The 13,114-nt window shown below is 50.0% G+C and overlaps 1 protein-coding gene across 3 annotated transcripts in view; it reads left to right on the top strand.

The window, feature by feature from the left end:
* MORC2 (MORC family CW-type zinc finger 2) overlaps positions 1-9,632 on the top strand; it is a 39,199-nt gene extending 29,567 nt beyond the window's left edge. Inside the window, exons 20-27 of one of the 3 annotated variants that reach the window (XM_073222548.1) lie at positions 372-503; positions 980-1,034; positions 1,435-1,576; positions 1,699-1,926; positions 2,015-2,108; positions 6,513-6,701; positions 6,795-6,887; positions 7,992-9,632. In XM_073222548.1, coding sequence (XP_073078649.1) covers positions 372-503; positions 980-1,034; positions 1,435-1,576; positions 1,699-1,926; positions 2,015-2,108; positions 6,513-6,701; positions 6,795-6,887; positions 7,992-8,060 — 1,002 coding nt within the window. In that variant the 3' untranslated portion in view covers positions 8,061-9,632. The remainder of the gene's footprint in view (positions 1-371; positions 504-979; positions 1,035-1,434; positions 1,577-1,698; positions 1,927-2,014; positions 2,109-6,512; positions 6,702-6,794; positions 6,888-7,991) is intronic. The other 2 variants (XM_073222550.1, XM_073222549.1) reach the window with 2 other exon arrangements.
* Positions 9,633-13,114: the final 3,482 nt, after the last annotated feature.

Here is a 13,114-nt window from a genome sequence, read left to right as displayed (position 1 = left end):
GAGCTCTTTACTGCTCCCTCCAAGTTTTGGTCTGCCACAGACTTAGCGCCCTCACCAGCTTCTCATGCCGTGCGTGTGGGTTGGCAGCTGGTGACAGGCAGCCCACGTGGGCTGCGGCAGTAGTTGATGTGTTTCGGGGAGGTCACAGCTGACCGGCCAGGCAAGCTAAGGGGTAAGCGAACTGAGAAGCTTTCCCCGTGGTGGCTTTGAGCAAAGGTCCTCCTGGGTACAGGAGCCAGAAGCTGTGTACTGCCCTGGCGGGCACTGAGACACAATCCAGCCGCTCTCTGAACAACTCCTTCAGGTCACACGAATCTTTTGCACCTCAAAGGCCAGTAAGGACCCTCACATTCCCTCTCCTCTTGCTGTAGGCCAGTCCTGCTCGGAAGCGGACTCTTGGGGTCTCTGATGAGGAAGAAGCTGAGGAAGAAGCTGACAGGAGGAAGGAGAGGTCCAAGCAAGGAAAATTTGCTGTGAAGGAGGAAAAGAAGGACTTCAGTGAGGTGGGTGATCTAGGGGAGGCTCTTGAGTCTCCCACCCCAGGGTCTCCACCCACCACCTGCAGTCGGGCCCAGCTCCATTTGTGTTCTGTGACATGAGCCTTCCGGAAGCCCAGTTCATCTTTGAGGGACTCCTAGTCACACAGATGACTAGAAACATGGTGCCAGGTAGGATCCTGGGTGAGACTGGCTTCTGACTCTAATCATAGGCCTGGGGGCGGCACTGATACAGATCATGAAGGCTTGAAACTCTTTGCTTACTTGAGTCTCTGACATTCTGCTCCTTACCTACTGTCTTGTTTATAAAAGTGTCAGAAGGTTAGATACCTAAGATGATAGTGGCTGCCAGTGAGGCAATAGTGGTTTAAATAGCCATGTAAGATGACATGTGACAGCTGATGACCGTGGGTGGCCAGTCTTGCAGAAGTTTGCTTTTCAGAGACCTGGGGGATGCTTCTAACAGACTGTTCTTCTTGCAGCTCTCAGACAGTGCTGGGGAAGAGGACCCAGCTGGCTTCAAAAGGGCTCAGAAAGGTGAGCTTGGGGAGCCCATGTGGCAAGTGGGAAGTAGGGCTTCTTGGCCAGTGACAGCTTATCCTGAAGGTTCACAGAGAATTTCCTAGCTCTGGGCTCTCATGCAGCAGTGGTTCCAAGTGTCATCTGGAGAAGAATGCTGAAGATAGCACACCTCGTGTGTATTTTTAGCACCAATTCCTTGGCATTCACCTCTGGCAGTCACTCATCTTGCTGCTCGTTGGCAGCCTTGTGGCAGACTGGGGAGGAGACCAAAGAGGCTGGACTCCATGGCTGTGCAGTATGGGCCAGCACCTAGGTCCCTGCAAACCGTGGGACTACCTTTCTCAACATGGCTCTAGCTGAGTGGGGGCCTCTGTAGTCTAGTTTTTTGACTCCCACCCCATCTCTGTTCTCTCAGATAAAGGGCTGCACGTGGAGGTGCGTGTGAACAGAGAGTGGTACACAGGCCGTGTCACAGCTGTGGAGGTGGGCAAGCATGTGGTGCGATGGAAGGTGAAGTTTGACTACGTACCCACAGACACCACACCGAGAGACCGCTGGTAATGTCCCTTCCAAGAGGTTAATAGTTGGCCAGGCCAGGGGAGGCCTATCCCCAGGCCTGCTGCAGGTAGCCCACCCCAGCAGCCCAAGAGACACATGATGAGCACTTTGTCTTTCCCAGGGTGGAGAAAGGCAGCGAGGATGTGAGGCTGATGAAACCGCCTTCCCCGGAGTATCAGAGCCCCGACACACAGCAGGAGGGGGCGGAGGAGGAGGATGAGGCTGTGGTGGCCCTGCAGGCTGTAGCCATGGCAGAGCCCTCCACTTCTGACTGCATCCGCATTGAGCCTGACACCACTGCCCCGAGCACCAGCCACGAGACCGTTGACCTGCTCGTCCAGATCCTCCGGTGCGTGTGTCTTCATGCTCTGGGCCAGCGTTGGCTGTCTACCCACTCTGTGCTGTTCTGAATTCGTTACCCATTCTTTCTTGTTTAGGAATTGTTTACGTTACTTCCTGCCTCCAAGTTTTCCAGTCTCCAAGAAGGAGCTGAGTGCTATGAATTCAGATGAGCTAATATCATTTCCTCTGGTGAGTCTGGCCTGACCTTCCGTTTTTTGCTTGGCATCCCCTCTTGGTGCTAGTTATGATGGCCAGCTTGCAACTGTTTGTGCCCCTCAGCCGGCTCCCCTTTCTTCTGCTGAGGGAAGGGAAGAAGAGACTGCAGTGTGGAAAAAGAGGTGGCTTAGCTGGCCGTGACTGGTGTGCAGAGAACCAGCCCTCCCACTATAAGATGTTGGGACTGAGTCCTTACTCAGGGGCAGCAGCCCTGGTTTGACATTTTATGACCAGTATGTCCCTTTTCCTCGACTCTGCCAAAGGGAGTAAGCCTGTCCTGGGCAACAGTGAAGAGCTTAGGCTTAAAGTGCCTACAACTTTACTGTCAGAGGGAGGTAGAGAGAAGCCCATGCTGCATGCAGGTCACACTGGCTCTCATTTAACCCAGCAAATGCCGATGTGGCGCCACCCCTGAGCAGGCCCTCTGCTGGACCTGCAGAGTCCTGCCACCAAGCAGCTTACGATTCCGTAGAGACTGAGGGTTTCTTTTTACCAGGTATAAGTGCCATGGAAGTGGACAGTGGGCTGTGGCAGCGTGGGGGTGGGAGAGAGCAAATCAGTTTGAAGATGATGTGGGTGCCACCAGCCTGTGTAAGTGACAGGGGGACTTCTGTGAGCTAAGGCGCAGAGGGGTGACAGGACAGGGGTCAAGGCAGCAGGCTGTGTGGTGTGCATGTAGAGAAGGGGCCTGAGAGCCAGGAGAGGATGCATCCTGAGAGTCTATACTTAGGTACAGTGGCTTAAACTCTGTATGAAAAGAAGAGCCAAGCAAGAGGTTTGAGCTGAGGGAATTGTCAGTCTGAGCCATGTCTGGGGCAGGGGTCAAGAAACTTTCTGTGCAGTGCCAATTATCAAATACCTTCAGCTTTGTGGACCCTTCCGCCTTTGTGGGTCACTCAGTTCCACTGCTCTAACATGAAAGCCATCACAGACCATATGTGAAGGGAGGGATGTGGCTGTACTCCAGCAAAGCTTTAATTGCAAAAGTAAGTGGCAGGCTTAGGGTGCCTAACTGGTTTTCTTGGTTTCACTGGAGATGGCTGGTAATTGTAGGTCTGCTTTGGTTATGTAGCTGTATTCCTGTTATGTTAATGTGTGCACGCAATTTAATTAGTAATTTAAAACCTATACACGCTTATGTTACACTACAAGAAGATATGTCAAAGAAATAATCAATCTTCCCATGTTTTCTACCATATGCTACTTCTATAGCTTCTCCTCTTCCTTCATAATTACAACCCCTAAGTAGAATTCGTGCCTCATATCGAATTTACCGAGTATCATAATTCTTCCAAGTGGTAAAGATACCTCAAGACAAGTGCTGGGCATAGAAGCCACAGGGCATAAATCTGCAAAGAAGTAAAAAGCTAACCTTTGCACACAATATGGCTTCTCTCTCACTTACCAACTTTACATTTCCCTGTATGGCCCCGGAAGATGACTGGTTAGCCAGAGACGGGTAAGATTCCTCAAGGGAGGAACAACCTAAGACAGGCACAGTCGCAGGGGGGCCATCAGGAGAGAAATTGGGGATCAACAGAGGGGAGGCTTAGAACCTCATCCCCCCTGTTTTGAGAGAAATCTTCTGCATCCGTGGATGTCTTGCTGCCCTTGTCTAGCTTGGATTAATACTCAGTCCATAGGCACACACCTGATCATCTGATCATCTACATTTGCCCTTGTACAGCACTAAACTATGTTTTCTACCTTTATCTTGCATCTACCTACCACTTCAGCATTTTATTAAAAATAATAATAATAGTAATAATAATAAGGGAGAAATGTGGGATTCACATATAAATCAAGTATAAAAATCAAATGAATAATCATAATTGACCTGATTGTTTATAGTTCATGATGAGTGATCAAAACCAAAAGTTTCTGTGATGACTGCCCTTGTACTGTTCACCATGTAAGAACTTGTTCACCATGTAAGAACTTGTTCGTTATGCTTCAGAAGATTGGAGACTGACGAGAATTAGGCTTGGGGTTGATTAATGATTGTGTATTGAGTCCCCTATATAGAATTTTATTGTTGTTAACGACCATATGATCAATAAATATGAGAGATGCCCTCTCAAAAAAAAAAAAAAAATAAGTGGCAGGCTGATGTGGCCTGTGGGCAGTGGTCTGCTGCCCCTGCCCCTTAGAGAATACCTCTGGGTGTTTGGGCAGCGTGTTTAGGTAGGATGGGTAGAGGGGAGACTGGACGGGGCAGGAGGCCAGTCCAGTTGTAAAAGGCTGGAGATGAGGGAATAGGAATGAGAGCCAGAGTGGGAAAGGAACAGTGGGGGAAGGGCCATGTCAGAGGTCACTGACTGAAGGCAAGGGACTGGGGAGGAGGCAGAGGCCACATCCCAGGCCTGTGGGTTGGTGACAAAGCTATTAACAGAGCAGAGATGTGAGGAAAGGGAAGATGAGCTGTGTTTGATGGTGCCGGGCTTGGAGGACCGGCGCTGTGTTGCTGGTGATGTCCCTCAGGCAGGTGGAGACCAGGGACAGGCACTTTGAGGGTGGGAAGGCCGGGGCTGCAGATGGGAGTCTGGGGGTCACCCACATTGAGTGGGATGTTCTTAGGGAAGGAGGAGAGTCTGGAGATGAGAATGAGAATCAGAACTGCAGGCCTGGTATGTTCAGAAGGAGGGGCCCTGTGTGGTAGCTGTGTGCTTGATGAGAGTGTGCCGGAGAGAAAAATACCGGGTTTCATCTCCATTTTACGTTTTAAAAAGAGGGACGTGAAGCCAGGAGTTGAAGAAACTAAGGCTCAGGGAGGTGAAGAGTCTGTTTTAGTCGAGTCACATTTGAACTCAGTGCTTTTTACGGCAAGGGTCTTGCTCCTCTCACCATACCATCTTGCCTCCCTGGAGAGGAGAGGAGAAGGGAGGGGAGAGATGGCCACACGCCGAGGAAGCTGGAGGGCGGCTGAGCTCACGACGGCCTCGCTGGGCTCCCCGCCTCCACTGGGCCCTTGTTGAGGCTGCAGGTGGTCTTTGCAGATCCCAGGAGCAAGGGCTGATAGGCCAGCGAGGGGGCCGACATCCTCTTGTCAGATACGTTGCTTTTGGCTTCAAGTTCTTGCCACACTAAGAGCAAAGCCTGGGTGAGTGGGATCTCAGGGTGGGCATGACTGCTCAGGCCAGCACAGTCATCAGGAGCGTCTGAGCCTGAACGTCGATCACCTCACGCTCGTAAAGGGAGTTCATCCCACCAGCGTGCTGACTTTATAGCTTCCTACTCGTGATGTCTAAAATGACTCCAACTTCGATGTCTTAATACCAGGGGTGCAACTGAGTCTGGTGTTCATTATGTCCTTGTCTGTAAACGGTCATTCGAATATAAATCACAGGCTCAGGATGTTATATGTTGAATTTTAATACTTTGGAGCCTGTTCAAATATTTATTTTCTGCTGCCCAGATAATTATTTTTTTGTGAGCTTGAAGTCCTCTTGCCATCTTGGTTTTAATAGGGTAATATTCCGGATTGTAAGGTGAACCACAGTTAAATACTTGCCAGTAACACTTCTTAAAGGCAGCAGTCAGGAGCTGCTTAGTGCTGGGATCACCTACATTTTTACAGAAGTAAATAAACACTAAACGCTAGAGCTGGTAAGGCTACAGTAGTCATTTGGTGACACTGCAGGTCAGGACCTGCTGGTTGTCGGTTCGTGTTCAAGATGGCTTTCCCATTCTCATTGGTGATATTTGGGTAAATCATGTTATAAATGTGAACTTTAAAATAAAGAGATGCTCTTTAAATCAGTTTTTCACTGAGATCCTATGTAACATGCTTTGAAACAAGGGGTCTGCTACCTTTTAAAAGTTTGAAAAGCCTCCAGTCTAGAAAAGCTGCTGGTTAACACCACCACTCCACAACTTAGAAGTTTCAGGTACTTGGGGAAGATATAAAGCCTCCAGTGCTGCATTAACATACCACGTAAATCGGGAGGTACTGTGGGGCAGGTGCTTGGTAAATATTTCTGGAAGAGAACTCTTGGTCCTGACATTGTGGACCTGGAAGTGGGCTGCTGACAGGGTAGTTAGCATGGCGTGATTGAGCAGGGAGGGTGACTTGTCCCCCTTGTGCCAGCTTGGAAGGGTAAGAATCCTCTTGCTTACTCACAGCTTGCTGTCTGCCAGGGCATTTGCTGAGTGCTTACCGCATGTGACCCTGTCACCCTGTCTTCATCCTTGTGGCAGCCCCACGAGATGGGCATCAGGGTCTTCCTCCTCTGGTGCAAGAGAGCCCGCTTGCCCCTTGTGTTTGACATCCCTTCAGTCCGAGCATCTTTGTGAGCCCCTTGGGGACACCAGTGCCCATCTGAAGGGTCCTGGGGACCCTGAGCTCATGCAATCACCCTCCGGCCTTTCTTCCTGCAGAAAGAGTACTTCAGGCAGTATGAAGTGGGACTTCAGAATCTGTGCCATTCCTACCAGAGCCGCGCTGACTCGCGGGCCAAGGCCTCTGAGGAGAGCCTGCGCACCTCAGAGAGAAAGCTCCGAGAGACAGAGGAGAAGCTGCAGAAGCTAAGGACCAACATCGTGGCGCTCCTGCAAAAGGTGCAGGAGGTGAGCTGGACAGCCCTCTCATTGCAGCTAGACCACCTGGTGTCTCAGGGAGCGAGGCCTGGGCACCTCCTGCTCCCTTCTCCCCACTCACAGGCATCTGTGGTTCCAACCCTGGCTGCGCAGCATCCTGACCAGGAGGGCTGGAGGTGGTGCGGCTGCCTGGGTCTCATCCCAGCCAGACCCACGGTATCAGACTTTTGCCCTTGTTTAGATGTTCTGATGTACAACCTTGTTTGTGAGTCCTCCAACCAAGCCATAAAACAAAAAGAAGTTCTTGCTTTTCCAGATGACGGCCAGGTGGGATTGGGGAGCCCAGAGGCAGGGAGTGCCCTGTAGGGTCTCAGTCTTTCATCCAGTTGGTAAACACTGAGGACCAGCTCTGTGCCTGTCCTGTGGATACTGGGTGAACCACACAAGCAAGATAAGGTCCCTGTTCTCCCAGCCCCCAGCAGTCTGGTAGAGGACGCAGAATTATTAATGGCAGGAAGTGCTGTGAAGTAAATGATGAGAGATGGAAAATGGGGAGGCCACTTTACTAGGGTGTTCAGGGATGGCCTCTCTGAGGTGGAATTTGAGCTGAGAGCAGAACCAGCCATGCAAGAGCAGGTGTGAGTGCTTTGAGCAGAGGGACGAGCAGGACCTGAGGCTCAGGGCAGGGGCTACGGGCAGCAGGAGAAGGGGCAGGGCCTGTTTGCAGGTGGGAAGTCTCTGGAGGGGGTTGGCACAATCCAGTATGCAATCTGAGGCGTTTACTCTGGTGGCTTATCAGAGGGCCTGGAGGGGGTGGAGGCCAGAGCACGGGACTTGTGTGAGGAGGTTGCCACAGTCGTCTGCGTGAGAGATTGTGATGTTCTGAGCCTTGGATGGTGACCGTGAGGAGGGGGAACACTGGGCAGATTAGGAATATCTGAGGGAAGGGGAGGAAACGAGGGGGATTCTCTGGTGTGTCTTGAGCCCCTGGGTGCAGAGCAGGTGGTGGCCTGTACTGAGATGGGAACAGCCTGGGTCGGGGTGCAGCGGAGCTTGGGGGGGGGGGTGCACTGAGTCTGAGGAGCCGGCAGCTCATGTGCAGTGACCAGGAACCTGCAGTGGAGGCAGAGCAGGAGCAAGAAATCTGGGCATCATCTGTGCGGTGGGGGGCGGGAGATAAGCACGATGGGCAGGCCTGATAGCTAGTGGGGAGCAGGGAGAGGAGGGGACCCCAGGCTTAGCCATGGGCTGTGAGAAGGGTGGGGAGGTGGGCCTCCCACTGCCCTTGGCCCCTAGCTGACCTTGTCCTCTCTGTTCCAGGACATAGACATCAACACAGATGACGAGCTGGATGCCTACATAGAAGACTTGATCACCAAGGGAGACTAAGGGGCTTGGAGCCAGAGAGCTTCCCTGCCCCTCACAGCAGGGCTCTGGGGTGGTCTTCCGTTTGTGGGTTGGTGGATGTGACCTTGGTTTGACTCACGTGAGACATTTGTGCTTTTGGAGGGAAAGATACTCTCTTTGAATCTTCATCCCTAAGTTTATAAATATTTATTTTTTAAAAGAAATAAGATCTGTGCCTGCTGTGAGACCATACATTTTTTTGTGACTCTTGGGCGAAGGACAGAGAACGAGGCTGCCAAGCCTGAGCTTTTCTTGGCTCCCGTCTCCTCAAGATGTGAATCCAGCGCCATCTGGAAGTTAGAGATGCTCCAGGGCCAGGCCAGATTCTCTCCCAGACAATGAGCAGTGCTGGGATCTGAGGGCTGGGGAAGGGGACCGCTCCAGCACGGCGGCCCTCCTCGGGGCGATCCCTGGGCAGCTGTGGGTCAGGAAGAGGCTGAGCGGCTCCCGTCTCAGGTCAGGGATGTGTTGGCTCAAGCAGCTTTCCGTCATCGTGGCTGTGCTGTGGCACCGTCCAAACAGCCTAGGGAAGAAAGATCCTCCCATCTTGCCTCCCCACCTGCCACCCAAATTCCCGCTGCAGGAGGGATCATGGGTGAGCCGTGGACAGTGAGGTTTCCTGCCCAGACACTTGAGTCCAGGTTGAGGAGTGGACAGATCCTCTGTGGTCAGACTGCCCATCTGGGTAGTACCCTGAGTGAATTCTAAAGGATGCTTTACAGGAAAGGACCTTCTGTGTGATGGAGCTCCTGGTTTGATTTCGGGCAGCCTCCCTCTGTGGGAGAGGCCAGATCCTGAGGGGGGCATCATGTGTGGTGCCGGCTGGTCTGCAGAGCTCACCACCCCTGCTCTCCCCGTGCTTCCCTCGGCCGGTCCTGCTTGCCCAATCAAGGTTCCTGCGCTAGGCAGACAGGAGGTGGGCATCACTGAGCCCCCAGGCCCATGGGCACAGGAGGTGGGCTGCGGGCAGGTGTGCAGGAAGCACCATGCCTGCCCTCCTGCCCAGCCACAGCCTCATGGAGCTGTGTCCCTCGGGCATCTTCTCAGGGCCATGGACAAAGGCAACAATTGCTAAATTTCTCTTTAATGGCCACGGGAAAAATTCTGGTTTGATTTCCCCCAACTCTTTTTTTTATTTGGGGACTTTGGTTTACCTGAAGCACAGGAACCACGGCCTGGTGCCACTGGTTTATGGTTCCACTCGGTGAAGTCTGCGGAAGATGGGGAAGCAGTTACCCGCTGTGCCTTGTGGGACGGGGCTTCCCCAGAGCACATCCGTGGGGGAGACTGCTTGGGGAAGTGCCACTCAGACCCTGGCCTTTCTGTCTGGAGGATTCGCTGAGTCTTGGGTTTCCTGAGCTGGTGATTCCTCTCTCTCATCCAGCTCTCGCCCTCCCAGGTAATATATGATTCAGTTTTGTCCCCAGCCTACTGTTTTAATCTAATAAGAATTTGGTTGTGCATTTTTACCAGAGGGCAATACTCAAAAAGTTTTCTATTGATACACCTGTAATCAAAATGCAATACTATAAACTGACTGGTGAGACACCTGAACTCAGTCTCTTTTCTTCTCTTAGTAAAATCCAGCACCTTTGTCCTCCTTCCTTTCCAGTACTATGGCTTTCAACTGTCCCTGGATTCTTCCTCATCTCCACCATCTTCATTGTTTTCTGTCTTCACCCCCTTAGTACCCAAAGGAACCGGAATGCTGAGTTTCTTAAATGTTTGAGCTTCAGCTTCTGGCTGTGCCCACGTTGCTATTCAAATCCCATCACAGCTGTGCGGAATGCAGCCTGTTTTCCAGGCAGAGCTCCTGCCATTCTGGGAGGGAAGAGAAAATGCAGGGGAACCTCCCCTTTCCTTGTCATGGACTAGCTGACCTGCTTGGAAATGTCTGCCGACTTGGGAGGAGGGAGATGGTCTGGCTGTTTTTGTGGCAGGAAAGGTGCTGAGTGCATGGCTGCAAGCAGGTCAGTGAGGGTAACAACCCTTGTTTTTAAGGAATGGGAAGGATGGGAACTTGACTTTTTTATTTTTTATTTTGCTTTCATTAATCTACAGTTACATGAAGAACATTGTTTACTAGGGTCCCCCCTTCACGAAGTGCCCCCCACAAACCCCTTACAGTGACTGTCCATCAGCGTAGTAAGATGTCCTGTAGAACAAGACACTACTTGTCTTCTCTGTGTTGTACACCACTCCCCGTGCCCCCCCCCCACATTATACATGCTAATCGTAATGCCCCCTTTTTCCCTGCCCTTGTCCCGCCCTCCCACCCATCCTCCCCAGTCCCTTTCCCTTTGGTAGCTGTTAGTCCATTCTTGGGTTCTGTGAGTCTGCTGCTGTTTTGTTCCCTCAGTTTTCCTTTGATCTTATACTCCACATATGAGTGAAATCATTTGGTAGTTGTCTTTCTCTGCCTGGCTTATTTCACTGAGCATAATACCCTCTAGCTCCATCCATGTTGTTGCAAATGGTAGGATTTGTTTTCTTTTTATGGCTGAATAATATTCCATTGTGTATATATACCACCTCTCCTTTATCCAATCATCTACTGATGGACATTTAGGTTGCTTCCATTTCTTGGCTATTGTAAATAGTGCTGCGATAAACATAGGGGTGCATCTGTCTTTTTCCAACTGGGCTGCTACATTCTTAGGGTAAATTCCTAGAAGTGGAATTCCTGGGTCAAATGGTGTTTCTATTTTCAGTTTTTTGAGGAACCTCCATACTGCTTTCCACAGTGGCTGAACTAATTTACATTCTCACCAGCAGTGTAGGAGGGTTCCCCTTTCTCCACAACCTCGCCAACATTTGTTGTTGTTTGTCTTTTGGATGGTGGCAATCTTTACTGGTGTGAGGTGATATCTTATTGTGGTTTTAATTTGCATTTCTCTGATGACAAACGATGTGTAGCATCTTCTCATGTGTCTGTTGGCCATCTGAATTTCTTCTTTGGAGAACTGTCTATTCAGCTCCTCAGACCATTTTTTAATTGGATTATTTGGTTTTTGTTTGTTGAGGTGTGTGAGCTCTTTATGTATTTTGGATGTCAACCCCTTATCAGATGAGACATTTATGAATATATTCTCCCATACTGTAGGATGCCTTTTTGTTCTATTGACGATGTCCTTTGCTGTACAGAAGCTTTTCAGCTTGATATAGTCCCACTTGTTCATTTTTGCTTCTGTTTCCCTTGCCCGGGGAGATATTTTCATGAAGAAGTCGCTCATGTTTATGTGACTTTTTAAAAAGTGATACATGTACATGGTTAAAGTCCAAATAGTACAGAAGACTGGACCTGAAAAGCAAGGCTCCCTCTCACCCAATCCCTGTTTTCTCTCTGGAGAGACTGTCCATGCTGAGTGTAAACACATCTCCTCTGTTCTGTTTCTGCCTGTTTCCCACTCAGTGTATCTTGGAACCTGCTTCAGAACAGCCCATATGGTTCTCCTTTATTATCAACAACCAGACATGTAGTAGCATTTCATTGTCTTTGATGTACTGTCATTTATCAGTCCCCTATTAGTATTTGGATCATTTTTAACATTTATGAAAAATGCTGTAATGAGGGTGTGTATGTGTGTGTACACTTAATCATTAACTCAGATCTGCATTTATATAATATGGTAAGTTCCAAAGGCAGAAATAGCTGTCTCTGATGGTGGCATGCTTTAAAAATTGAGGGGTAGATCCCACAAAAGACTTCTAGTTTCAGCTCTTAATAACTGGATTCCCCCTTCTCAGTAGTCTCTTGCATTTTAACTGTTTCCTAACCTGAAAGATGAAAAGTGGATGGATTTTCGAGTTGGTTTGCATCAATTTATGTGAGATTGAGTATCTGGCCAGTTTCTCTTCTGCTATAGGGCTGTAGTTATGAATCTGGGTTAAGGTATGTATAAAAGCATTTACAGAAAATCAGATGAAAACAAACATGAAGTCCTCAAGAAAATGTTCACTTTACACAACCCTCTCAGCCTTTAAGTGTCCTATGGATTTAAGATTAAAAATCGCACTTTAGGGCACAGGAGGGATTAAAGATGACAGTGTGAGAGGTGAGACAGGCTTCCTCCTAAAACCTAATATAATATGAAAATATAATTAATACAACCAATCCTGAAAGAGCAACAGGAAAGAGGACTGCGCCAGACTGCATACACCTGGAGAAAAGAGTAGACCTCACGGAACAGGGTAATATACCAAAGCTGTGGCCTGGGAGGACTCAAGCCTTTCCCCCAACCCAGCTCACTGGTGGAAGAGAAACAGAGCAGGGAGGGAGCGGAGGCCTGGGACTGCTGAACACCTAACTCCGGAGATCTGCTCTGGGAGCACAAACCTACATTTCATGGTGCTTGCATGGTACTCTCACGATTAGGGGGTTGTAAAGCTAATACAGACAGAATTCCTGGAGAGACTGAGATTCCAGCTGTTTGTGGAAAGCAGGGATCCATATCTGGCTGCTCTGGGACAAAAGAAAGGCAGGCAGAGGATCACGGGAAGATGGCGTGAGTAGTTCAGTGAAAATATCCTCCCAAAAACATATATTTATGAAAATACAATAAATACAACTATTCCTAAAAGAGACACTACTGGATACAGTACAACAGCCAGGATACATCTACATCTGTGAGAACTCAACATCACATGAAGGGGGTAAGATACAAGCCGCGGCCAGGCGGGACCTGAACACTCCCCCACCCCAGAACCCGGTGGGAAGAAAGGAGTTTGGAACAGGGAGGGAGTGAAAGTCCAGGACTGCTAAACAACCAGCTCTAGAAATCTGCACCTGGAGTGCAGACAAGGTGCACGGGGTGCTGCATATTAGAGAAACAGAAAAGCAAAACCTGTGGGCAGGTCCCCACAACTGATGCCCCTGAGACAAAATGCGAGTGCTTTCTGCAAGTTGTGAAGAGACGGACCCCACGCTGGATGAAGTCGTCCCGGCACACTTAGCCAGCAGCTGGGAATCCTGGGGAGCTTTAGGCGCCCTAACCCCCTGGGTGGCAGCGCAGCTCTGAAGCCCCTCATGGCACTAA

Source organism: Manis javanica, chromosome 15, assembly GCF_040802235.1.
Source record: "Manis javanica isolate MJ-LG chromosome 15, MJ_LKY, whole genome shotgun sequence".
Classification (NCBI taxonomy): Eukaryota; Metazoa; Chordata; class Mammalia; order Pholidota; family Manidae; genus Manis; species Manis javanica.
This window is presented reverse-complemented; position numbering and strand designations above follow the sequence as displayed.